This window comes from Arabidopsis lyrata, assembly GCF_000004255.2.
Source record: "Arabidopsis lyrata subsp. lyrata unplaced genomic scaffold ARALYscaffold_7, whole genome shotgun sequence".
Classification (NCBI taxonomy): domain Eukaryota; kingdom Viridiplantae; phylum Streptophyta; class Magnoliopsida; order Brassicales; family Brassicaceae; genus Arabidopsis; species Arabidopsis lyrata.
Genome location: NW_003302549.1, coordinates 21,566,754 through 21,593,058, shown reverse-complemented (window position 1 = coordinate 21,593,058; position 26,305 = coordinate 21,566,754). Strand labels below are relative to the sequence as shown.

The 26,305-nt window shown below is 40.5% G+C and overlaps 3 protein-coding genes and 1 long non-coding RNA gene across 7 annotated transcripts; 1 reads left to right on the top strand and 3 right to left on the bottom strand.

The window, feature by feature from the left end:
- Window positions 1-13,444: 13,444 nt before the first annotated feature.
- Window positions 13,445-16,001, bottom strand: LOC9306712 (probable E3 ubiquitin-protein ligase RHB1A). 2 transcript variants are annotated; one of them, XM_021019425.1, is made up of 5 exons: window positions 15,875-16,001; window positions 15,030-15,167; window positions 14,390-14,819; window positions 14,174-14,283; window positions 13,445-14,034 (listed from the first exon to the last, which is right to left on the bottom strand). In XM_021019425.1, the coding sequence occupies exons 2-5, from the start codon at window positions 15,096-15,098 to the stop codon at window positions 14,005-14,007; spliced, it is 639 nt and encodes a 212-aa protein (XP_020875084.1). In that variant the 5' UTR covers window positions 15,099-15,167; window positions 15,875-16,001; the 3' UTR covers window positions 13,445-14,004. The 2 variants fall into 2 exon arrangements, with proteins under 2 accessions (XP_020875084.1, XP_020875085.1); XM_021019426.1 differs by lacking the exon at window positions 15,875-16,001 and adding an exon at window positions 15,757-15,843.
- Window positions 16,002-17,358: 1,357 nt separating this feature from the next.
- Window positions 17,359-22,352, top strand: LOC9304674 (DNA repair helicase XPB1). 2 transcript variants are annotated; one of them, XM_002870594.2, is made up of 18 exons: window positions 17,359-17,589; window positions 17,689-17,732; window positions 17,821-17,893; window positions 17,963-18,131; window positions 18,235-18,457; window positions 18,540-18,596; window positions 18,916-19,059; window positions 19,168-19,248; window positions 19,345-19,432; window positions 19,645-19,982; window positions 20,146-20,221; window positions 20,309-20,502; window positions 20,789-20,952; window positions 21,046-21,118; window positions 21,206-21,319; window positions 21,422-21,502; window positions 21,688-22,058; window positions 22,148-22,352. In XM_002870594.2, the coding sequence occupies exons 1-18, from the start codon at window positions 17,580-17,582 to the stop codon at window positions 22,152-22,154; spliced, it is 2,307 nt and encodes a 768-aa protein (XP_002870640.2). In that variant the 5' UTR covers window positions 17,359-17,579; the 3' UTR covers window positions 22,155-22,352. The 2 variants fall into 2 exon arrangements, with proteins under 2 accessions (XP_002870640.2, XP_020872776.1); XM_021017117.1 differs by having other exon boundaries at window positions 21,688-22,002; window positions 22,148-22,322.
- A 551-nt stretch (window positions 22,353-22,903) lies between these two features.
- LOC9304673 lies at window positions 22,904-23,792 on the bottom strand. 2 transcript variants are annotated; one of them, XR_002330320.1, is made up of 5 exons: window positions 23,740-23,772; window positions 23,513-23,659; window positions 23,301-23,426; window positions 23,041-23,103; window positions 22,904-22,932 (listed from the first exon to the last, which is right to left on the bottom strand). It is a non-coding gene; the product is annotated as an uncharacterized LOC9304673 (long non-coding RNA). The 2 variants fall into 2 exon arrangements; XR_002330319.1 differs by having other exon boundaries at window positions 23,513-23,792.
- Window positions 23,793-23,868: 76 nt separating this feature from the next.
- LOC9306711 (meiotic recombination protein SPO11-2) lies at window positions 23,869-24,744 on the bottom strand. Its single transcript, XM_002868554.2, has 5 exons — window positions 24,609-24,744; window positions 24,496-24,527; window positions 24,276-24,373; window positions 24,062-24,145; window positions 23,869-23,976 (listed from the first exon to the last, which is right to left on the bottom strand). The coding sequence occupies exons 3-5, from the start codon at window positions 24,330-24,332 to the stop codon at window positions 23,881-23,883; spliced, it is 237 nt and encodes a 78-aa protein (XP_002868600.1). The 5' UTR covers window positions 24,333-24,373; window positions 24,496-24,527; window positions 24,609-24,744; the 3' UTR covers window positions 23,869-23,880.
- Between the last annotated feature and the right edge of the window lie 1,561 nt (window positions 24,745-26,305).

Here is a 26,305-nt window from a genome sequence, read left to right as displayed (position 1 = left end):
GTTTTCATTGATTGTTATTTCCTTGAATTTATTTTATATTATTTTATGTTTAAAACATGATTCTTGTCCATATAAGAAATGGCCGAGGACAAGAACATATTTGTGGTGGATAGTGGAGCCACACAAAAGATAAGAGATATTTTCCTAAATCTCATAATGAAAAAATGCCAATATTAGCACTATAGCGGGTATAGCAAATCTTATTGAGGGCTACGGCCAAGCCCATATTCTATTACCAAATGGCACGCATCTTGAACTAAGCGATGCCTTATATTCACCCAGTTTCAAAGAAATAAGATTGAATGGTTTCCATATTGAAACAAAGGGTGAAGGGAACAAAGAATTCCTAAATATAATTGAGATCACCAAAGGACATAAGAAAGTCCTAGAGACTATACCCGCATTATCCACTGGTCTCTACTATGCTAAAATCGATATGATCGAAGCTAATATGGCAATGAACAAAGAGTTCATCGAGAAATTCACTTTATGGCATGACCGGCTTGGCCATCCGGGTCATAGTATGATGCGTAAACTAATAACTAATTCAAAGGGGCACACCCTAAAAGAGAAAAGAGTTATCCCTAAGAATCTCACGTGTGAAGCATGTTCACAAGGGAAACTCATTATAAGGCCATCACCGGCTAAGGTAAATATAGAAACTGTGGAAGTCGAAACTAACACAATCGAGATTTGTCTAGGGTTTTAATTTAGGGATATGATTTGCGAGAATTCTCAAAGAACGACAGAATCGATTGATACCAAAGATGGTGTTCTTGATATTATTAAGGAAAAGATGACTTTGATCGTACAAGAGTTTGATCGTAAAGAAAAAGATGTTTGTGCTGTGAGAGCTTTGCGTAGTGTAAATTCTAGAGCGATATTGCCTGCCCTTCTGTGAGAACCTTGAGTCTTCTTATATAGGGATGGTAAGCCGCCTCTCCAGCGATATTCTCGGAAGATTTCCATTTATCTTGAAGTCGGCCTAGAATATCGCGGGTTTAGGATAGTTTCCTTATTCTTCGGGGTTTCTTGGAAGATTTCCTGATTTGAGTTGATCCTTCAATATTCTCCCTTATCATTTCCGGGTATATCGGAAATGATGCCTTGCTTAGAAATGATACTCTGAAGGCGAATATTTACTAAGTCCTTGCCTCGGGACGTCTTCTGCATTCATGCTCAGGAACAACGTTCCTTTCGCCTCGGGTGCATTGGTTCTTTGGCTGGGGTGTCTTGTGAAGTCGGCTCGGGACGAAGGGAGAGTTCAGCTCGGGTAAGGTGGTGTATCGGGTCCCGCTCCCGAGGCGATACAAGATGTCCCGAGCCGGTTCAGCCATGATTTTGCCGAGCCGATCTGGTGATTGATCTCGAGCCGGCTCGGTGATCCCGAGCTGGTTTGATGATCGATCCCAAGCTGGTTGGTGATCGAACCCGCACCGGTTCGGTGATCCCTAGCTGATTAAGTCAGCGTTCCTCGAGCCACCTCGGTCATGGGTCCCGAGGTGCCGTGTCTTAGCTCGGACTTAATGCGGGTGGAATCCGACCCCAACAGTTAGCCCCCCAGCTCGTTGTCTTGAGGAGAAAGTGACGAGCTTCACGATTATTAGTTCGAGCAGTTAAACATTGTCCCGAGCTTATCCTTGTACGCCGAGGCTATCAGAGAGTTTGAATCCTTTGGTGGTCTGAAATCTCCTGACGATTCGAATCCCTTTGACACTTCATCTTCTTCTAGCGTGTGACGGTTGAATTTCCCTCTCGAGAAGTGGAAAAGTTTTCGCTTATTCCCGAGAATTTCGGCGGACGTGAAACTATCTCAGAGTCCACGCGCGCCCGACGCGCCGAAGCGTTTTATAAATACTCCTCTCGCGACTCATTTCTCCAGTTCTGCAATTCTTGAGCAAAAATCTAAAGGTTTGTTTCTTTTGCTCTGATCTTGATTTCCGTTACATTTCTTCTTTTCCGATTTATTTCCGTCGTTGTGCCGCCGTTGCTAGAGTTAGGTTGATTTTGCCGGCGTCCTGAATTCTGTTTCTCCGGTTATTTTTTCGATTTACCCGAGCAAAGATGGTGTCCCTTTTTGATTCGAGCGATTCTTCCCGAGGCAAAGATATTCCTATCCATAAACGAAAAATGGTTTGGAGTAGCTCGGATGGGCCCGAGGCTAGTTTGTCAGATCGATCTGAGTCAAGTGGTGATGCAGAATCATCGTCTGGAAGTAAAGGGGTTCCGAGCCAATTTGTGGCTCGGGAAGATACAATTGCTGACATGGCTCAGGACGAGGATCTACCCGATGATCCCGAAGCGATTTTGAACAGGAGGAGGACACGTCCTCCGGCTTTAGATGAGGCTGGGGTTTCTCATTGGCAGGACGAACCCGAGCTGCCGGTTTTGCCCGAGGTGAAGGGTGAGATGGTTACCTACGATCCCGAGGAGGGAGCCAGGCTACTTCAGCTGGCGATTCAAGGTGCCATGGCTCAGAAGAAGAAAACCCGAGCCAGAAAAGTTCGAAAACCTGATCCTCCCGGTTCTACTCTGTCGACCTTAGACTCACTTCGGGATTTAAAGGCACGTTTTAACTTCAGCGAGGCGGTAGTTTTACGGTTGCCGACCCCCAATGAGAGAGCCGATGCTCCTCCCGAGGGGTTTTTTACTTTGTATGAAGGATTCTTTTATTTCTGCTTCCTCTGGTTTCCAATCCCGAGGCCGATCATTGAGTACTTATGGTCTTACAAGCTTGCTCTGGCCCAGATCACGACCCGAGGCCTTCGACATCTGTTTGGGATCTTAGTACGTGGGTTCGAGACGTATAATAACATTGGTCTCGATCATCTGAGGAATTTGCTGGAGATTCGTCGTGTGCCGAGCTGCGAGATGCAAAGGTATTATATTTCTCCTCGTCCGAGGCGACGAGTTATTGGCGGCTTCCCAAGCAAAGATGAGAAGTACACCGATCATTTTTTCTTCGTCGCCCTTGACGAAGATTGTGTCCCCGAGGGCTGCCTTGAAAAGATGATTGGAAAATGGAGAAAGATTGGTAGTTCATCCGTGATTCTTGTTTGTTTCCTGTTATAACTTGGCTTTAATTGATGTTTCGATTTTCTTTTGCAGATCGAGGCCCGAGCTTCCTGGATCGTATTCCCGAGGACCTGTTCAGCGTTCGTGAGAAATTGGCTGCTCGGAAGTGTCACTGGATTAAGCATCTTTCCCAAGGAAGGGTTAAAAAGGCGTTAAGGATTCTTCACGGCGCGTCCTGTTCCACTTCCTCATCTTCTTCAGACCAAAGGCTAAGTTTTTTGACGGAGATGCAAGGGGTGAAGATGTCTTTAAGGGAAAAGAAGGCCATCGAGAAGAAGGCGCGCGAAGAGCAGAGAACGATAGAGGCGGCTTTCGGACCGGTGGCTCCGCCCGAGGCTATAGCGGGGACCGAGGCAACTACCGTCCCCGAGGTAATTGTTGATCCCGTAGAATCGGGTGCTGAATTAGCTGTCACCATGGCTCTGTCCGGGGTGCCGGATGGTATCCCGATTGGGGATGTTGCTAGCCAGGTTTCCGAGGCGGGAAACACATTGGTGGTTGGTTTGCCTGCTGGTGGGCAGACCAGGTCCAAGAGAAAGCATCCCCGAGGAGAACACTCCGGAGATAAGCGTAAAAGGTCGAAACAGGCTCACAGCTCCTCTCGGCCAATATACCAAGACAAGGTTGCATCTGCCAACCTTATCGCTTCCTGCGCCTGGCCGCTGCTTCCCGCTCCAGAGGGCTTGGTCGAGGCGGAGCAGTACGGTGAGGCCGCGGCCAATTTTTTGAAGGTACGCGTTCGAGTCCCTTTTTAGTATAAGGTAGCCTTTTTTCATGTTTTAACGTCTTTATCACTTTGCTTTCCAGGCCTTCTCCTTGATGAACACTATGGTTCATTCCTACGATTCCGCAGATCGTGAGCATGCTGCGGCTCAGGAGCGATTTGAGGCTGCTCGGACTGAAGCCGAGAGGAAGATTGTCGAGGCGGTTGAAGCGACACGGACCGCCGAGGCGTTGATTGTTGCCGAACAGGAGGCAAGGCGAAAAGAGGCCGAAGAGAGTGTTCGTGTCCGTCGAAAGGCCGAGGCGGAAATTGAGAGGCTCAGGCGCCTACTTGGCTCTTCGCGAGACCGAGGTGGCCCGGGCGAAGAAGGCTGGTGAGCGAAAGATCGCCGGGGAGTTCGTCGAGAAGGTCAAGATGACCGAGGCGAAATTGGCTGAATTCGACAAAGTCTCCGAGCGATACATATACTTCTCTCAAGCGAAAGCCAACGCCGAGCTGATTGAAACGCTTGAATCCGGGGGAAGGATTGAAGATGAAAAGCTCGAGGTCGCCAAATGGAAGGAGGAGTATGGGGAGGCCGAGGCTGAGTACGCCAGACTGGGGGCCGAGCTCCTTGGAAGCCTGAAGGTTCCTCTAGTATCTCCTGACTCTGCTCATGATAGCCTGGGGAATAGGTCGATAGATAGCGATGCGGTCGATGTTGGAGTGATCGATCAGGCGGGCACAAATTTGAACTCCGAGGCCGCACAAGTTTCAGATGAGGAGAGAGACGAATGAGCCCGAGGCATTCTCTCATGTTTTTTGTTTCAAGTTTCCTCTTGTAAAAACTTATGCCTGGATGGCTTTATCCGCTTGAATGTTCTTTTTAAAGGTTTGACTTGTTGTTTGTATTGAGATGTTTCTGAACCAAATCCGGATTATTTATTGAGAAGTTAATCTTTCCGAACCGTGACGAAGAATAGAGTACCAGTGTTAAGGTAACTGGGTTTTTGCAAATGTGGCGTTAAGTTAATTCTCCTGAACTGTTTCATCTTCCGAGCTGAAAGTGAAAATGGATCGTTCACCAGTGTTAAGATAACTGGGTTTTGGTCACGTGGGACTAATCTTTATCGGTTGCGACCCGAGCTGATATAGTCGATTTCCAGTGCTTAGAAGCGAACTGGGGTACCAGTGTTCAGTCAACTGGGTTTTCTGAAGACAGTCTTTGTGGCCAGATATCTCCGACCGAATTGTCTCGTATACTTATATAGCGCGCTGTAACCGAAGCGGTGAAATGAGCTTTTTCTGTCCGAGGACGTGGCCATCGTCCGAACGAACTTTTAGCTTTATAGGTCGATAAGATGACCGTAAAAGTTTCCGAGGTGATTTTTAGGATAGATGTCGAGGTGGATAAAATTGATAATCCGAAGGGTAAAAACTTAGAAAATTTGAAAAATTTAGTGGGAGTATATATGTATACGGACCCACTCCCCCCTTTTTAATTAGGGGGGGTAGCTGAACTCGTCCGAGGACGAGCTGCCTACGTACCCTTTTCAGGGATCAAGCCACCCCGTAGTTCAAGTACATGCGTACCTTAGGTTTTTAGCGGTAATATTTCCTTAGATGCATTGCGTTCCAGGATCTAGGTACCGCTTTGCCGTTCATGTTGATGAGTTCGGTTTTGATCGCCTCGATTAAGTCGCTGCCGATTTCCACTCACCGTTCAGGCCGTTCCTCGTCGAGGCTAATGGAGATTACAGGCTCCGAGGTAGGCTTCTTCTCCTCGCTTGCCTCCTCGATCTGTAATTGCTATAACTGTTTAGATATAGCCTTCTCTTCGCTCCGGCCGAGTTTTGATTTTTTGTGGTCAGCTTCGGCCTTAGCTTCAACGACCGGGTTTCGGAGCTTGTGTGCTGCCATGAAGCACATCCGTGAATTTTTCTGACTTCCCCAAATCGTTTTCACGCCATTGGGGGTCGGGAATTTGACACAGAGGTGATATGTTGAGGCGACAGCTCGCATTAGGTTTAGCCACGGCGTTCCCATTATGACGTTGTAGATGGTCGGTTGATCGGTGACAGAGAAGTTGACTATCTTTGTCACCCCGCCGGCTCGGACTGGTAATTAGATGGTTCCAAGCGTCATTAAAGTTTCTCCTGAAAATCCGAGGACAGGCCTCGGGGTCGGAGTTACCTGTGACATATCAATGTTCATTTGTCGGAGCGTTTCGCGAAAGATCACGTCGATGGTGTTGCCGATGTCAATTAATACTCGGTAGATATCATGGTCTCCTATCGCTAATGTGACGACAATTGGATCGTTATGAGGCATGTCGAGCCCGTTTGTCTCGCTTTCTTCAAATGTGATCACGTCATTAGGTCGATCGAAGCGTCTTGTCCAGTTGCTAGGCGTCTCGGCTCGGCGTTGATAAGCTTTGATTGCCGCTACGGTGTCAGGACAGTATGGCGATCCACCCATTATGGTAAGAACCTTCTGCCGCTTACCATCTCGGTCTTCGTCTTCCGACCCCCGGGTTCTTTTCTGAGACTCCTGGTTCCTTGGTTCGGGGTCTCTTCCCGGGTTGGTCTGCTCGGGCTCTGGCTCTGGCTCGAGATCCTTAAGAGTGACGTTCGTCCCGAGCTCTCCAACTAGGAATTTGGTTGCTAACTTGACTCTGAGGCTTCGGCATCTCGAGGTATGGTGGCCGAAAATTTTGTGGTGTTCGCAATATTCTTGATCATTGCTCGGTGGCTGATCCCTTGTCCAGGTGAAGGACTCTCTTCCTCGCCCACGGCCTCGGCCTCTACCGCGGCCATGGCCTTGGGGCGTGTCAATCTGGTAGTTATGATATCCTGAGAAATTGCGCCCTTCGTGGTGCGTATACGTACCGCTCTCACGCGTCTTCTTCTGGACCGGAGGTGTCGCTTGGGCTTTCTCGGTTTTCTCGGCTCGGGGCGCCTGTTTCGTTGGCTCATGCCTCTTTGCTAGAAGCGCCATCTCTTCTTCGTGGGCGACGAAATCCGAGGCTCGATGCAGCGCGTCGCGAATTGTTGTCGGTTTAGACAGATTCAACTCTTTCCTGAATTATGACTTATACCAAAGAGCTTTCTTCAAAGCCGAAAGAGCGGCTACATCTGTAATTCCTTCGACCTTGGCTAGCGTCGATTTGAAGGTTGTGAGGAAATCTCTCAACGGTTCGGTGGGCTGTTGAGATAGGGACCACAGGTCCGCGTCGGAGGTTGCGGGGTCGATGAGGACGGAGTATTGTTTGAGGAATAGTGTCGACAGCTCGTTGAAACTGTCAATCGAGTTTCGTTCCAATTTAGAAAACCACTCTAATGCGGGTCCTTTGAGGTGTTCCACGAACAACAAGCATAGACCTGCATCCTTCTCCCCGGGCTTGAACCTGGCTCGGGCTACGGATATCACGAAAGATTTAATGTGACACTTCGGGTCGGTTGATCCGTTGTAGGAGTCGATTTTGAACTTCCCCAGATTGGACATCGCTGTTTCGGAAATTCTTTTGGTGAAGTGCGTATTCCGAGATTCTTCTAAATTTCGGTCGATGTTTGGTGCAGAGGATGAAACGCTATGTATCTGGGTTTTGACGAGCTTCATATCAGCTTCCGCCTTGGCTAGGGAGGCTCGGATCTTGCTGAGCTCGTCCTCCCTCTCGGATTCTTCGGCCCAGCTTATATTCTCCTCAGTTTCTTCATCGTCAGTGAGATCTGTTCGCTCGGCGGAGTTAGCTCCGGCTCGGGTACGCTCATCTTGCAGATCATCTGGCTCGTCCGTCAAGTCCACTGCGTCTGGCTCGGTGGGATCATCTTGGTTCTCGCGTCTGGCAGGGTCGGCTCGGGTTGCGACTCTGGTGTTGTTGGTTGGCGTCGCGAACGTGAGTCTTGTTGGGTTGATGCCAGGAAAGTCCCTCCGAGCTCGTGGCGGCCGAGTCTGGAAACGTGTGGTTTTTTGTTGCCCACGTGTTGCGATTTCGTCGACTCGCTGCGCCAAGGTTTTGTTAGCTTTCTCTTGGTCGTCAGCTTTCTTCTGGAATTTAACCATCAGATCTTTCAGTTCGGCTAGAGTCGCTATGATCGTCGGATCGGCTTGAGGATTCTGAGGGTTCGGAGGGTTAGGGTTCCCTCCTCCGGCTGGTGGTGTCTGACGACCGTCTTCGTTCATCGTCCTTTTCGGTAATCGAGTTCTGCGTCTTAGGGTAAGAGAATTCTAAAGTATCCCCACAGACGGCGCCAAACTGTGGAAGTCAAAACTAACACAATCGAGATTTGTCTAGGGTTTTAATTTAGGGATACGATTTGCGAGAATTCTCAAAGAACGACAGAATCGATTGATACCAAAGATGGTGTTCTTGATATTATTAAGGAAAAGATGTCTTTGATCGTACAAGAGTTTGATCGTAAAAAAAAAGATGTTTGTGCTGTGAGAGCTTTGCGTAGTGTAAATTCTAGAGCGATATTGCCTGCCCTTCTGTGAGAACCTTGAGTCTTCTTATATAGGGATGGTAAGCCGCCTCTCCAGCGATATTCTCGGAAGATTTCCATTTATCTTGAAGTCGGCCTAGAATATCGCGGGTTTAGGATAGTTTCCTTATTCTTCGGGGTTTCTTGGAAGATTTCCTGATTTGAGTTGATCCTTCAATATTCTCCCTTATCATTTCCGGGTATATCGGAAATGATGCCTTGCTTAGAAATGATACTCTGAAGGCGAATATTTACTAAGTCCTTGCCTCGGGACGTCTTCTGCATTCATGCTCAGGAACAACGTTCCTTTCGCCTCGGGTGCATTGGTTCTTTGGCTGGGGTGTCTTGTGAAGTCAGCTCGGGACGAAGGGAGAGTTCAGCTCGGGTAAGGTGGTGTATCGGGTCCCGCTCCCGAGGCGATACAAGATGTCCCGAGCCGGTTCAGCCATGATTTTGCCGAGCCGATCTGGTGATTGATCTCGAGCCGGTTCGGTGATCCCGAGCTGGTTTGATGATCGATCCCGAGCTGGTTGGTGATCGAACCCGCACCGGTTCGGTGATCCCTAGCTGATTAAGTCAGCGTTCCCCGAGCCACCTCGGTCATGGGTCACGAGGTGCCGTGTCTTAGCTCGGACTTAATGCGGGTGGAATCCAATCCCAACAGAAACCTTAAACTTTCTGGAAAGGATACAAGGGGATATATGTGGACCAATACACCCACCATGCGGGACATTTAGATATTACATGGTCCTCATTGATGCATCGACAAGATGGTCGCATGTTTGTTTATTATCCTCTAGAAACTAAGCGTTTGCTAGGTTGTTGGCCCATATCATAAGACTGAGAGCCCATTTTCCAGATTTTCCGCTTAAGACTATACGTCTAGATAATGCCGGTGAATTCATGTCCCAAGCGTTTAATGACTACTGTATGTCCATGGGGGTAAGTGTGGAACATCCCGTGTCACATGTACATACACATAATGGATTAGCGGAATCCTTCATTAAACGAATTCAATTGATAGTTCGACAATTACTCATGAGGTCGAAGCTTCCAGTAGCCGCTTGGGGACACGCTGTTTTACATGCATCAGAGCTTATACGCATAAGGCCATCCAGTGAACATAAATATTCGCCATCCCAATTATTAACGGGTCATGAGCCAGACATATCCCATCTAAAGACATTCGGGTGTGCCGTATATGTACCGATTGCTCCACCACATAGAACAAAGATGGGACCTAAACGGAGGATGGGAATATATGTTGGATTTGATTCTCCCACCATTATTAAGTATCTAAAGCCAACCATGGGTGATCTATTTAAGGATAAATACGCAGATTGTCATTTTAATGAATCCGAATTTCCTACTATAGGTGGAGAGACGAACAAGTTGGTCAAAGAAATATCATGGAATCAAACATCCTTAAATTGGCAAGATCCCCGGACTCTGATGTGTGATTCAGAGGTCCATAAGATAATAAATTTGCAAAAGCTAGCTAATGAATTGCCAGATTTCTTTGATGACCCAAAGAGAGTTATAAAAACGTACATACCAGCTTGTAATGCACCAGTACGTATTGATGTTCACAAGGAACACAATCAAGTTGCTACAGAGTCTAGACAGCGTAAGAAACGTGGTAGACCAATAAGTTCCAAATGATAAAAACCCTCGAAAATTAAAGAAAGGTGCAATAGGAATCCGAGGTTACTAAGGAAACCATCCCAGACATGGAGATAAGGCCGGCCGGCTCTAAGGTACAGGTACCATATAATGTAGCTTGGGACGCCAAGCTGCAAAGTATTAAAGGTCCTGGCCATAATAAATCTCAAATCGATTATATCATGTCTGGAACATAATGGAACATATAAGAAATGTCGACATAAGATGATTTTGCATGCAAGGTAGCACTTGAATTTATGAATATAAATGAGGATTAGGAGCCCACGTCTATACTAGAGTGCACTCAAAGACTTGATTGATTAAATGGTACAAGACCATAAAACGTGGAGCTAAGCATCATTAAGAAAAGGAATGAGTTTGATCCGACCTTAAGGACACCATTCGATGTAAAAACCAGTAGGACAGAAGAGAAATGAGAATAATGAAATCGTGAGATATAAGGCACGGCTTATAGCACAAGGATTCTCACAAAGACCGGGGATAGATTATGAAGAAACATACTCCCCTATGGTGGATGCTAAGTCTGGCTATATAAAGGAAAAGATTTGATTTGCGGCTAATGGATGTAATGCCTGCATATTTATATAAGTCCACTGGATAATATATATGAGATTACCAGAAGGTATTGAGCTCAAAGATAAGAAAGATTCTCGAGAATATCACTGCATAAGGCTGGACAAATCCTTTCATGGACTTAGACCAAATGGGGGTATGAAATGTTATAAATAATCCCATTAGTCCATATATTTTCATAAAGAGGTTTGCAAACAAAGGATTTGTAATCATAGCAGTGAATATGAATAATTTAAACCTCTGGATAATCGACCAAACAGTTGAGTATATCTAAAAGAAAGACCTAGGCAATAATTAAGTTCTGTTTGAGATTACAACCTGAGTACATGAATAATGGAATCCTTGTGCATCAAAAGGCATATACTGAAAAGTACTCAAGGATATTTAATAAGGACCAGGCCCGCCCATTGACCAGGCCCAATGGTGGTGAGAAGCCTTGGATTGGATAGTGATCCATTTGGTCCAAAGAAGGACGAGGAAGAAGTTCTCGGTCCTGAACTGCCATACCTCAGTGCCATAGGAACGTTAATGTACTTGGCTAGCCACACTAGACCAGACATATGTTTTGCCATGAACCTCCTTTGTATAAATTTAGTTCATGATCAACCCAAAGGCACTGGAAAGGTTTGAAGGAAGGTTTGGTTAAATTTTAAAGTTTATTCTTCCTACTTTTTTTATTTGGGTTTATTCTATACTGATCTAACCAAAGAAGGTCTAGTTTGCCTTGGTTTAGTTTGTTTTGCTGATGCAGGTAAGATCGGATTATGGCATGGTCAATAAATAGGAACTACGTGTGGTTTGATCCCTTCCAAGGGTACGTAGGCAGCCTTCTTCAAGGCGCAGCTACTACAACATCAAAGACCATCATATGTGAAGACAACGTAGCCATGTATCGCTCAGCTCAAGGACGGCTACATCAAGGGAGATCGGACAAAGCACATTCTACCTAAGTTCTTCTTCACACATGACCTACAAAAGGATGGTGAAGTTCAAGTGGTGCAAGTTCGTTCAAGCAACAACTCAGCCGATCTCTTCACTAAAGCACTACCGACAACAACAATTAAGGAAGCTCACGCATCAAATTGGAATGCGGAGACTTAAGGACTTGCAGGGATGACCAAAACAGGGGGAGTAATGCGTGCAGTACTCTTTTTCCTTCACCGTGGTTTTGTCCCAATGGGTTTTCCTGGTAAGGTTTTAATGAGGCAGCATCCCCAAGCGCATTACAAAGATCCTTTGGCATCTACACGGTTATGTCATCCAAGGGGGAGTGTTGTAAACCACATTACGGATGGACTCCATAACCGTGGCCCATGTCCATGTTCTAGAAGGCCCATGTCCATGTTCTAGAAGGCCCATGTCTATCTTCTAGAAGATTCGCCCAATGACGGTTTATGTTAGTCTTATTGGGCTTTGGGCTTTAGGGTTTCCTAATCCAATTGGGATTTGTCTCCCTTATTGTGTATATATATAAGTTGTAACCTCATTCATTAATAAGAGAATACACGAGATTCATAACAGAACATGATATTTATATTTAATTTTTTTCCTCAAAAGTAATTAATTTGGTTATTTTTTTTTGGATTCTAGTGGAGATGAAAAATATGTTGGAGAGAAATTTCTGTTTTGCACGTACATCCATGATGGATCAAAGTGAATACCGAATTTTTGATGTATATTGTTTTTAAACAGTAATTGTCTCTCAGTAATTTTTGTGAAAGTTTTTTTGGCTTTTCAAAATTAATTTTTTTTCCCGAAGTTAAATCAAAATTTTGTTTAATTATTATTTGTAAGAATTATGTTCATTATTATCTAACAGTAATAATTACATTAAAACGGTGACACAACTTAACTTAAAATAGACCCTTTTTTGGACATGTTGAGATACTTGTTCCAACCTATGCCGGAGATAAGTGGCCGACGTTGCTAAGAGAGCCAACATCGCCAAAGAAAAGCCAACCAACCGCCGCTATAGTAGTCGGAGGCTGTCGGACTAAAGCCGGTTACACCGGACGGCGAGATAGGACGGCAAGGTGGGACAGCAAAACCGGATCACGTCCGGATCCATAAACAGGTAACACATACCGAACAGCGAAGAGAACAATCGAAATCTCTCTCTCTCTCAAAAGTTTAGAGAGAGAAGAGAGAGAGAGAAGAGATTCACAACAAATATCTTTCTAGTAGGGTAACAAAACAAAAACAAAAAAAAAAACCGATTAAAAGCGTGGATCTGTAAAATCAGCAACTATTGATCTGTCACTGTGACAATATTTATTACAAAATATTTTTATTAAACAAAATAATAGAATTTGTAAACTCTTTTCTTCATAAAGTGTTTTTTTTTTCTTTTAATTAATGTCTAGTTGATAGAAAGAAAAAAAAGACTATTATTGTGTATCTACAGATAACGGTATGTCGGTATCATTTATTCATTTACTAAATAAGTCTCATTTAATTTGACTTACTCATGTAAATAAGATGTACGACATTACATATCCGAACCGGAACCAAACCGAAAAAATAGGATTAAAATCCGAACCAAATCCGACAGATTAACTGATCGGTTATTGATTTCTATATCCATGGATATCGGATAATACCCGTTCCGATCCGATATCTGATGGGTATCCGAACTCTCCTCTAGAAGTTCTAGAACCTAAGTCGTCCCTTGCATTACGGGATCCATTTTCCTTATCTCGATTTCTCTCCCTAGCAATATAGCTAAATCGGATATTGAATATCATATCCATACCGATCCGAAATCCGAAATATCCAAACCGAAACCGATCCGAATTCTATAATTATCCGTATGGATATTAGAATCTATATAAAAAAAAAACGAATTCCGAAAAAACCGAACCGAATCAGAACCGATAACCGAACGCCTAGGCCTAAATGAGACAATAAAACAAACAAGCTTTCGAAAATGTTAAGAAAATAAGAAATCTAAAACATACACACTAGAAACAATTTTCATATTACATCACATAACAATAAAAAGAAAATAAATAAACACTAAACAAAACTAAATCCGAACCGTAATAAACCCAATGCATACATAATAAACTCAATTTCGGTTTGATTACCATTTTTCTTAAACCCAAGAAAAAACTGAATCAAACCCAAATTGAAACCCCAGCTTAAAAACACTCCTAAAAGAACCTATAAACAAGAATTAACAAAACCAAAATAAAACATCTAGAAGAAAAAAATTTCAATTGTCTTTTTTTTTTTTTTTTTATTCACAGAAGTGAATCTAAAGCACAAACTCTAATTCTTAAACTCCATTTTTTGTAGACGACTTGAAACGTCTGTACACAAACATATGTATATCAACACTGATATGTTTCGTAAATTCAGCTTTGTGAATCAGCTATTAGTGTATTCTTACCATTTTCTTTTTCTTTTAAGTTTCTTCTCCTTCTCTCTAATTTCTTTGTTCGGATACAGAGAGAATGGAGCCTTCTACGATGCAGTACCTGCGGGTTGCTAGTCGAGAGGAGAGTCAAATACCATTTCCTGCAGAACAAACGGATTCTCTCAGACATATCCCGGGAAGTACAACGTAATATGTAAACAAGCTGAACTGGAACTACTCATTACGGTTTACTTAGAGCTGTCGACATACGCCAAAGAGAACTGGATAAAAAGAATGTACCTTGTTGCAGACGGGGCAGGTTTCACTTCTCTCCATCCATTCTAGAATGCATGCAAGGTGAAAATGGTGATCACATTTGGCTACAAGTTTTGGGTTCTCGATATCATATTCTGAATCAAAAGCAAAGACAACATAATACATAACCCATTCTCGCAGTCATATAAGGTACGGTTTTGTTTATGTCTTGAGGTGTGGGTAAGGCAAAAAAACTTTTACCTTCCAAACATATGGGGCAATCCTCCTCTTCCTCTATTGGTATAAAGACGGCTTTTGATAGCTTTGGGTCTATTTCTTCAGTAGATTCAAGATCAATCTCTGTTTGGATTTTGCAATCTGTCTCTTTATGTGAGCATGTAGTTGGAACCCCGATAGTAATACCATCAACTGTTTCTTGAGCAGACTCGGTATTAGCAGAGTCCACTGAAACCTCTCTAATATCAACACAAGTAGCCTCTTCAGCACTGGCTGGTGTTTGAGGAACCCCTATAGCCACATCGAAAGGGATAGGCAGTGGCGGTGGTATATAAGCATCAGGAGATGATGTCTCTAAATTTGTGTCTACTACTACAACACCAGTAGAGATTGCAGAGGAAGTCCTGTTATGAGCGGAAGACAAAGGCACACGTTCTTCTGTTGCCCTTGGGTACTGCAAAATACAAGTCAGAAAACAAGGTTTAACAAATTTGATCTTACAATGGAAAACTCATTCCCATATGAATCTCGAAAGCCCGTTATGGCTTTTAACTCATTTTTTGTCCTGAAGCACATCAAGATTGAGTTATTTGCAGCCTATCTAAGCAAGAACACACACACACACAAAAAAAAAGCCAGGAAATGGGAGAAGTATCACACTAACGTAGTAGTACGCAGGTCCGTTATCTACATCAGCTCTTCGTGAAGAAGAACAACAACAGCAACCTCCCATCTCTTCTTTTTTTTTTTCTGTTTTTATCACAACAACTACAAAAACCGAAGACTCTTCATCTATGCTAACCTACAAGAAATGCAAAGAAACAAGAAACAAATTACATTTCGATATCGGTATGTGAATATTCATCACATATAATGCAAGAAACTCAAACAAGCTTTGTCGTTTTCTCGATAACAGTTTCAGCTGTCTACAAAAGTCTGATCAGATTCATCATATGCTACCAACAATAACAGTCCAAAATTTCAGCTACAAACAGTCCAAATCTACTCTCACTAATCAAGATACAACAAACATCAATTGACACACACCAAAAACCTCTTCTCAAAGCCGATTAAAATCGGGACAAGAGTATTGAGACTAAAAGCCTATGTGAATCTCCTACAATTATCATCTAGACACACTTGCAGTGAATTCAAATCAATTTTACACTAAACCCCAAAAACTTAAACAATTCTACTCAGAATTCAACTCCAACAGAAACTCCATTAAGAGCAAGCTAATCCGTAAAACCCTAAACCGAAACTTATCAACATCAGAATTCTCAGAATCTAGCATAAACACATAGCAGAAAAACGGATCAAAACAGTAAAAAAAAAAAACCCCACAGAATTTCACACAAAATCAAGCTCATAAAGCAAAAAAAAAAAAAAACCTAAAGAAAACGATCACTAGCAAGATCAAACAAACACCAAACAAGAACCGATCATCTTCTCGAGATTGAATCAGAGAAGAGGAATTGAAAAATCTCAAAATCAAAGAGAGAATTTTACTTTCTTTTTTTCTCCGGAGAAGCTTTTTGTTTTTGTTTTGTCTTCGTCCTTCTCTGCTTGTGTGCTTTTGCGGTGCTGTTTATCGTGCGCTCTATCAAAATGACTTTCCTTAGAAATTAGAAGACTCTTTTTGCTGATATATTATATTTACTTACCTGATTTATAAATTCATTATTATTACAATTACTGGCAACTCTCTAAAATTACCTTTAAATGGTATAAATATATATTTTAATTTGGAAATAGAGAATCTAAATATAAATTTTAATTTTATTTCTATTTATTTAGGTTAAATAAATATTTTTATATATTTGTGATATTATTGAGAAAATAAACTAGTGTTGTGGAAGCCCCCTTGGCCCATTGGTTGATCAAGGGTTAATTAATGCTTCTACACCAAGAGGTCTGGGGTTCGAGTCCCAGAGATTACGATTTATTAATAAATTTGCAGATTAAAGGAGGCAAGTGTACAGGAGATCTCCAGCGAAGTACAATTATAGCCGTTCGCCAGGATTCTACGCAAAGAGAGAAGTGTCGTCAGGTCGTGGATCATTGAAGGTGTCCGTCAAGAACATGGAGAAGGAAGTGTCGTCTGTCGTGGATCTAATAAGAGTCGGAAGGAATTGTCCGTTATAGAATCGTCTATGTAACAGTTCTCATAATTTGCAATAAATAATAAATCTAGACGAAAAAAAAAAAAACTAGTGCTAGTATTTTTAGGAAAGAAAACTTAATAGTATATTAGCTAATGTTATTTTTGGAAACTTTCAGATATTTCTTATTATTAAGTAGCTGACTAAATTACTTAACTTTTCTGTAAGAATAAAAACGGTAATACTTTTTACCGCTCCTGTAAAAAATTACTAACTAAACCCGTTATATTGATGGAAATATTTCATTCCAAAATATCATGAGAAAATAGTGTATTTCAACATGAATAAATCGTAATGTGCATTTTTATACATCAATAAAGATACAATGTTTTTTCAATTTCAACGCTAAAATAATTCAAATAAACTATTTAAACTATTCGATTTGAGCGTAAAGCTACATTGAATTAAAAAGATTTAATCAACAGTTTTGATTTGTCATTTTAGTTTAACGAAACAATGTCGTTTTAGTCATTTGAATCCACAAACACCGTGAAAAATATCGTATATGCGTCTAGAAAAATAACAAATTTAACTATCTAATCACCAAAAAAAAAAATTATTGAAAAACGAAATTACGTAACTGAAATCGACTGAAACATAGTTTGATGTGGACCAAAAGATTATGAATTGGAAACTACCATTTTTCGTAAAAACAAACATATTTATATTACTGTTTTTTTTTCAGGCAAATAATTTTCTTGATGTTTTAGAAAAAAGGAATGGGCTTAACTTAAGAATAAGAAAGCCCATTTTAAAGAAGCCTATTAAAAAGCCCATATTTGTCTGTGACTGCAGCCTTTATATATGAATTGTGTTCGTATATTTCTGCTTAATAATCTTCTTCCTCCGCTTTAAACGAGTCACCGACTCGATACAGAAATCCGAATTCGCCGGAGACGCAGCGAATATCTTACAACGGGTAATTTTCACGACGCCGGTTGTCTTCCCTCCGTCGTACAATTTAGGTCATCTGCGTAGTCAAGAATTGAAAATACAAGAGACAATCTCTAAAATCGATTCGATTAAGAGGAGCGAAAAAGAAGAAGATCAATATGGGAAACGGTAATGGTCTCGAATCTAGATCTTACTAAGTTTTTATTAGTTTATCGAATTATACGGCGAAAAGAGTATGCCAATACCTGGGAAATTTTTGATGTTTAGGTGAAAGAGGACGAGCGACGAAGAAGATGAAGTACGGTGGGAAGGTTCGTGTTGATTCTTCTCCAGATTAGTTTTTTTTATTAGGGCTCTTCAATACCTAGTTAGTGTGTAATTGTACTGTAAAAATCTCAGGATCATCAAAAGATGAAGAACATCCAAAACGTTGAAGATTACTATGACGAAGCTGATGAGGATTCTCGTGATGGTATATTGATTAATCTCGCATAATTACATAGATAAAAAAATTGAATTGAAAGTATAATGGTTTTTAAAGGTGAAGGAGAGGAGAAGAAGAGAGATTTTACTGAATTGGAGTTGAAGCCAGATCATGGAAATAGGCCCTTGTGGGCTTGTGCTGATGGAAGGATTTTCTTGGAGACGTTTTCTCCTCTCTATAAACAAGCTTATGATTTTCTTATCGCCATTGCTGAACCCGTTTGCAGGTGCTCATCTTTCACTTTTTTAAGAGATTTCGATTTTGTGTAGGGATGTCAATGTACAAGTTATGATTTTGGATTGATTTTCATTCATTGGTTACTATTTCAGGCCTGAGTCAATGCACGAGTATAGTTTAACCCCACACTCGTTGTATGCTGCTGTTTCCGTTGGTCTTGAGACAGAAACTATCATCTCTGTTTTAAATAAGCTGTCTAAGACTAAGCTACCCAATGAGATCATTGATTTTATCCATGCTTCTACTGCTAATTATGGGAAAGTGAAGCTGGTATTGAAGAAGAATCGGTATTTTATTGAATCCCCATTCACGGAGGTAAGTTCACCAGGCTGTGTATTGGATATTTGTTAAGTTTCTCTGTTGGCTTTGCTCACTCGTTAAGGATAAACAATCTTAGGTGTTGAAAAGGCTTCTCAGTGATGATACTATAAATCGAGCTAGACTTTCTTCTGAGGTATGTTGAACTTTGCCATTTATTGCATTATATTTGCTATTCTTGGATGGAAATACATTCCATGATCTGTTGTTCTCAACGGTTTTTGCATCTTTTGTTGACAATGTGGCAGAGATATATATCCTGATTCTTCAAAGCTTTTGGTTTCCTGTTTAAATTATTAAGCTCTCTTGAACTATTTAATAGATAGATGAAGTCATTAATTATTCTTCTCCTTAAACTCCTTGATTCATTGAATGTAGAATTCATATCTCTTATAGACTTATACCATTGTATTCTCCACAGTATGTTGAACCAACTTATTAATTTTTTTTGCTAGCCATATTATGGTGGTGATGGATTTACGATCGGCAAAACAAGTGGTGAACTTGAAGCAGGACCTGGGGAGCTGTTGAATGAAGCAGAATTGGCAGCAGCTTCGGAAGAGAAAGAAACTCATTCATTTGAGGTAGACCCTGCACAGGTAAGTTTCTCGGAATGATTCTTAAAAGTAATCGTATTGCTGAGTTTGGTAACGTTGTATGATCTTTACTTAACTTGCGGTGTCATGTTCTTTGCTCTTGGTGTGTAGGTGGAGAATGTGAAGCAGCGTTGCTTACCAAATGCCTTGAATTACCCTATGTTAGAGGAATATGACTTCAGGAACGACAATGTGAGTAACAAATATTACACTTCAGGCCAATTTTTGCTTACCAGATGATATGCACTGCAGGTTTGTGATTGTTAATAACTTGATGGTTTCTGTCAGGTTAATCCTGATCTTGACATGGAACTGAAGCCCCATGCACAACCAAGGCCATACCAGGAAAAAAGTTTGAGCAAAATGTTTGGAAACGGTAATATGATATAAATGTCTACGCCCACATTTTTTTACCTTAGTTATTTGTTTACATCGACTGCTAAATTGATAGTGAACTTCTCTTAGATATTTAGATTTGTACTTTCATACAGTGTTCTGATCTAGCTTCATTGTGAACTCCTAATAGATAAGTATCTTTTTTAATTTCTCCTCAAAGATTGTGACTGATCTAGAATATTGATTCTGCAGGACGAGCAAGATCTGGGATTATAGTGTTGCCTTGTGGTGCTGGTAAATCTCTAGTTGGTGTTTCTGCAGCGGCTCGTATAAAGAAGAGTTGTCTTTGTTTGGCAACGAATGCTGTCTCGGTGGATCAATGGGCCTACCAATTTAAGTTGTGGTCTACTATAAGAGATGACCAAATATGCCGTTTCACTTCTGATAGTAAAGAACGATTCCGTGGAAATGCTGGTGTTGTTGTGACAACCTATAATATGATTGCCTTTGGTGGTAAACGATCTGAAGAAGCAGAGAAGATTATAGAAGAAATGAGAAACAGAGAGTGGGGGTTGCTGCTTATGGACGAGGTAATCACATTGTTCTTAGTGTGATGTGCCTTTGAATTGAAGTTAGTGTGTGGTGGTAGATTACATTGTGGTTCATTTAGAAGGTGTATCCAGTGTTAATGCGATATACAAATAAGAAGTTTCCACTCAATGTGTGACATTTTAAGAGTTATGTTTTTCATAGGTGCATGTGGTTCCAGCTCATATGTTTAGGAAAGTTATCAGTATCACAAAATCTCACTGCAAGCTGGGACTTACAGGTAATTGAAAAGTTCATTTTCACATACCTTTTTATGTGTTATATTTTAGTTGCAGTAGCTAAGTCTCCTTTTTGGTCTTTTGTTCAGCCACCCTTGTGAGAGAAGACGAAAAGATTACAGATTTGAACTTCCTCATTGGCCCGAAACTATATGAAGCCAATTGGCTAGATTTAGTTAAAGGAGGCTTTATTGCAAATGTTCAGTGTGCTGAAGTATGGTGTCCTATGACCAAAGAGTTTTTTGCAGAATATCTGAAGAAAGAGAACTCCAAGAAAAAACAGGTTCATGAATATAAGCTTTTTTAGCATTGTTCTTGTTTTCCTCGGCAATTTGCTGGAAAAAAAATCTTAAGAGAATTTACTATCTGATTTTATGTTTGTTTCTTTTGATACACTAGAGTCCATGAATTAGTCTAGAACCTTAAAGTATGGTAAACATCAATATAATAGGTTCTTTGTGTGTGTCTAGTAATTTGGCAAATGCTCTAATAGATCACCCTGTAATAGGAACTAGGAAACCTCTTCAATTGTTCTGACATTTACATATCTTGTCTTCTGGTATCTGCAGGCGCTTTATGTCATGAACCCTAACAAGTTCAGAGCCTGTGAATTTTTGATACGTTTCCATGAACAACAACGTGGGGATAAAATCATCGTCTTTGCAGACAATCTTTTTGCACTTACAGAGTATGCAATGAAACTCCGGAAACCGATGATTTATGGTGCAACCAGGTTCGTTAAAGAAGTTCTATTATAAACACACTTCTTTTTTTTTCATTTTTCACTCAATATCCAATCTGATAATCCTCTCTGCGCAATATGTAGCCATATCGAACGAACCAAAATTCTCGAGGCATTTAAAACCAGTAAAGACGTGAACACTGTCTTCTTGTCAAAGGTATTACATTGTTTCCTTCATTTTAGAAATTTGTCCATTCCATGTTTGTTAGGGAACTTAATTTCGGTTTGGTTTCTATGACTACAGGTTGGTGATAACTCTATAGATATCCCTGAAGCGAATGTGATTATCCAGATTTCGTCACATGCTGGTTCTAGACGTCAAGAGGCTCAACGTTTGGGTCGTATCCTTAGGGCTAAGGTATGATTTTCGTTATAATAACTCATCACATTTTGTGTCTCTCCTAGTTCCTCTTGTTAGTTAGCTCCAATATGTGTTATATTTCTCCGTGATCAAAAACAGGGTAAACTTGAAGACAGAATGGCCGGTGGAAAAGAAGAGTACAATGCATTCTTCTACTCACTTGTTTCTACTGATACACAGGTAAATCACTAAATTGGGTGAAGTAGCCATAAAAACGAATATTCATCAGACCCAATCAGAACCAAATTATGTAATTCAGTTCTAGTCCGGACTCGTTTCCAAAACACAAAAAAATCTGCTTTAAATCGAACGGCCATGCTCGTGGCGAATGGCTGATGTAAGGATTGTGAATTTTGAAAATGCAGGAAATGTATTATTCAACGAAAAGACAGCAGTTTTTGATCGACCAAGGTTATAGCTTCAAGGTAATAACAAGCCTCCCACCTCCGGACGCGGGGTCAAGCTTGGGCTACCACAGTCAAGAAGAACAGTTGTCTCTTCTCGGAAAGGTGTTGAATGCTGGAGACGATTTGGTTGGTTTAGAGCAACTCGAAGAAGACACAGACGGAATGGCTCTACAAAAGGCGCGACGAAGCATGGGATCGATGAGTGCAATGTCCGGTGCAAAGGGAAGGGTCTACATGGAATACAACTCAGGCCGTCACAAATCCGGTCAACAGGTAAAGAAACCTAAAGACCCAACCCAACGACACCAAATGTTCAGAAAACGTTATGGGTGAGACAAGAGAAGCTTTCAAGAGTTTTTTTTTAACTCATTTTCGGCTATTTGTTTTGAGTTCTAACTTTTGTGCAAATTTGTTTCAGCAAATGAAGAAACCTAAACGAAGACACCCGATCTTAAAAGACCGTTAACATTTGATATTTGTATTATTATGTGAATTGACTAATTGATCTTAGAAAGGTCTTTAATTTTTGAAAATCATTTTGTTATCGTCAATGTCAGCTGAACCAAAATTGAATTCAAAAGTCTACAAGAATATTGGCTTTTTGTAGCGGCCGAAAAACGCTATTGATAGATACCATAGCGTTTTACCAAACGCTATATCATCGCACGCTATAATAGTTCCGCCACTTTTTATAGCGGTTTTATGTCCTGCTATTATTGTATTATCTTTAATAGCGTTTCTGAAAAGTTATGAATTACTCTTTCATAGCGTTTTATTTACGCTGTTAATATATGTAATGACAGCGTTTTATAAATGTTATTGTTTTCAATAATAATAGCGTTAGATATAAACGATTTTTCGTTATTATTGGTACACAATTTGATAACCTGTTTTTGAATACCCCATTTTAGAATATGAATACTCCATAAAATCCAAACATAACATTAATCCAAACATAACATAAAAGTCAACACAACAAGTTTCTCTACTAAGGCAACATCCACACACTAAGGTTCTCTACTACCACAACAAGTTTTTTCAAACATCATCACATAAAAAGAAGTTTATCACTAGGCCAAGCCACAAGACTACCTAATGCATCATCAATGGTCTGAATTTCTGAACTTGGTTTCCACTCTTTCGCACGTGGTAAGTTGTTGAAGCCCTTTGCCTTGGTCCTTGGTTTCCACCGTTAGACTTATCCTGCAGCAGCGAAAGGACAAGTATCATGAACCAAAGTAGCCGGAAAGTAATAAGGGGGTTTGTTCCATTGTCCTAATTAACAAAACTGAAAATGCAGAGGTGTAGTACTTCCACAACGTGGTGAGTGCCAAATAACAACGCTGCCTTTTTCTGGAATGAGTTTCCTTGTGCCTATATCACAGTTTTAAAACATTGAAGAAAGGTAAATGCAAAGGAAAATCCGCGAGGTACACGCAGAGAGTTATACTATCTAAATCCCTCTTCAACACTAAGTCCATGACTAGCACCTTCATGGAAAGCAGACACATTTTCATGGCACTCACCGAAGAAGGAGAAACAAAACATATATCAAGGACAAGAAAACTTACGATTGCTTTAGTGGGATCCCAACAAAAGTAAGTGGTGAAGAAGCATGGCTCGTTCCCTTCATTCATTTTGTAGAGTGGAACATTAGGAGACAAGCCTTCCAAGGATCCAGCAAGATCTATGTATTCCTGCCCATAAACTGTCTTGATGAACAAACTGTACAATAATGAGAGAGAATCAAAACGAGAAGCAAAGTTGATAAGGAAATAGTTACTCGGCCAATCTCAAATACAGTTTGCTTTTCCTTGGGATCCAAACATTGACCAACCCAGACAAAAACTTCAGCATGGGTGTCTAGTATATATATATATATATCCTCAGTTAAGAGGTCATCTTGCGAAAAGTTGTAAATCTCCTCAACCTGTTGGAGAGCATACTGTTAAAAACATGCAAAACAGTATCTCGGTTAAAGAAAGTTGTATAATTTCGCCAATATCTCACCTGAAACTTTCCTGCAGGGATCTAGGCAGACACATTTAAGAGAAAAATATAATGGTTAGAATACAGGACATTCTCAACTTCTCAGATTAATATAACAATCATATGAGTAAGAAATGGAGCAGAAACTACCTTCAAGAATTTTCAGAAACTCTTAGTAAATGAAGTAGAGAGGAAGATATATGAAACATCTGTGAGTATCCCTTGGTTTATACAGCTATTGCTTCTCTTCCTATTGATCTGTTCAAACGAGAATTTTCAATTTTATTCCCCAAATTTTCAAAAACCCAGCACATCTCGAATTAGGTATGAGATTAAGTAGTACCAGGGAGAGATCAGAGATAGCTGGATCAGGGGAATTTAAAATTCTAAGGAGATTGAGAACAGAGACTTCGATTCTAGCACGAGCCTGAAACAACGAGCTTCGATTTCAGTCAGAACTACGAGATTAGACGGTGAAGAAGATCAGCGATTTTAGTCAGAACTACGAGATTAGACGGTGAAGAAGATCAGTGAAGAAAATTGGGAGCGAAACTTACTTCGTGAGGGAGAAGAATATCAGCGTAAGAGAGGTTTTGATCGGAGAAGAACTTCATCGATGAGAGTCCTGAAAACAGGAGATTGTATAGTAAGCTCTCTGCAAATAGAAAGGAACAGAATAAGAACCAAATTGAAAACCCCAATTATCCCCAGATCGATTATCCCCAAATCGAAATCCTAATTTGAAACCCAAATTGAAACCCTAACAATCTAACATACCTTTGACCGTGACAAAATAAGCCGAAATCTTCCTGCAAACAAAGGTAATAATCGACTAGAATCAATTACAACTTTTAAAAACCCTAAATCGAGACGAAATTTCACACAAGTACCGTTTATAGTTAGAGAGATGCAACACCAATCGAGTAGATCCCGTAAACACAAAGAGCTTGAATCGAATGATATGAGAGATTGTAAGAGAGCTTGAATCGAGTGAGAGATTGAATCGAGTGAGAGAGTGAGAGAGTGAGAGAGTGAATCGAGCGAGACAATGTAAGAGAGCTTGTTTTGAGTTCTCTATGCTATACTTAAGAAAATATCGAGACTTTCAGAGGGAAAAGGAAATTTAGTTTCGGTTCAAGGCCAATTATTTTTAGGTTTTCCCGGTTCACTTCTAATAGCGTTTCCTGATAATTCTGCTATTAAAAACTATGCTATAAATACTTAGAAACCCAAATTATTAGGCACATGTTTATATTTTTATCTGTTAAGAGTATTAATAGCGTTTCCAAAACTACAAACGCTATCTTAAACTCGTCCTATAACTTATAATAGCATTTGTGAACAAAATGCTATAGTATTGTGCTATTAAAAGCCAATATTCTTGTAGTGTTATAAGGGTTTGATCATACGAAACGTTTCACTCTACCTTTTGTTGATGCAAAATCATTGATAATTGTTTCCAAATCCATACTCTCCAAAACGTCTTTTTCAATGCATAAAATTGTTAAACCGTTAAATCTTTCTTGAGACATTGATGATTTCAAATAATTTTTCAGCAATTTTAGCTTAGAGAAACTCCTTTCGCTAATGCTACTCTCACTGGAGTGGATAGAAAAATTCGATAAGCAATTGTAGTATTTGAATAACAATTAATGGTTTTTACAAACTCTAAACCCTCGATAGGTGTCATCGCTTCATCGGGTAAAGTCACCTGCAATATTCTTAACTCAGAAAAAAAAACTCATCCAAATCAATATCCAATGAACCACTATGAGAAAATGTAATATGAAAAGTAGTGCAACTTTCTCTTAATTCAATAGCATCAAGTGACTTTAGCTTCACCGGATTGTAGAAGAATCCAAAAACAATCTCAAATGTTCTCATTTGCTCAAATCTACTTCTCAAAGAAGCAATTGTCATATCCACAACAACCAAAAAATTAAAAAAAATTAAAAGTATCCTGAGGTGTTTGAATGACTTCATCATGACTGTTTTTATCAAACTGTTTTTTCCTAAACCTTCGACGCTTAGTTGGAAGATTTTTAGCTATATTCATACTTGAACTAAATCCATTATTTCTATAATTCTCAAAAAAAGACATCACACCTTCTACTTGCTTCATTGCATTATCAATACACATAGATTTAGCTTGTAAGTTCTTACTCACCAAGTTAATAGCAAACAAAATGTCATGCCAAATAACCATTTCAAGTGCATCAACCAAACTTCCAGTTTCACTCTTTGTTATAGCATCATCACACAAGGTATATAATTCAATTAAAGCTGACCTTAATTTTCTTTGATCCCACAATTTTCTTTGAATCCTTGTTTTTATCTTTTTCGCCAAGGATCAAAAGTGTTTTAGGTTTTTTTCAATATGTTACAGTTTAGCAAAAAAAAAAAAATTAGTCAAATGCGTATTGTAAATCTGTGGCCAGATACGTGGGCTACAAGCCTAACCAGTTTGATATAGTTCCTTATTATCGGCACAAAGTCTAGGAGGATTGAGAGGTGATTATCTTAGGGTTTTCGATCTCGTTCAGTCGTGCTATAATGATTGGTTTATAGTCCATTTCGATGATTGAAT

Bases quoted from the DNA above. Each gene is read 5' to 3' on its own strand.
- LOC9304674 (XM_002870594.2), top strand. The intron at 19,433-19,644 runs GTAATATGATAT...TTGATTCTGCAG, and splicing joins GAGCAAAATGTTTGGAAACG to GACGAGCAAGATCTGGGATT. The intron at 21,503-21,687 runs GTAAATCACTAA...TTGAAAATGCAG, and splicing joins TTGTTTCTACTGATACACAG to GAAATGTATTATTCAACGAA.
- LOC9306712 (XM_021019425.1), bottom strand. From the start codon at position 15,098: ATGGGAGGTTGCTGTTGTTGTTCTTCTTCACGAAGAGCTGATGTAGAT. The intron at 14,820-15,029 runs GTTAGTGTGATA...TGTATTTTGCAG, and splicing joins ACGGACCTGCGTACTACTAC to TACCCAAGGGCAACAGAAGA. The intron at 14,035-14,173 runs GTACATTCTTTT...TTTGTTCTGCAG, and splicing joins CCTGCCCCGTCTGCAACAAG to GAAATGGTATTTGACTCTCC.
- LOC9306711 (XM_002868554.2), bottom strand. From the start codon at position 24,332: ATGAAGTTCTTCTCCGATCAAAACCTCTCTTACGCTGATATTCTTCTC. The intron at 24,146-24,275 runs GTAAGTTTCGCT...TCGTTGTTTCAG, and splicing joins ATATTCTTCTCCCTCACGAA to GCTCGTGCTAGAATCGAAGT. The intron at 23,977-24,061 runs GTACTACTTAAT...TCGTTTGAACAG, and splicing joins CTATCTCTGATCTCTCCCTG to ATCAATAGGAAGAGAAGCAA.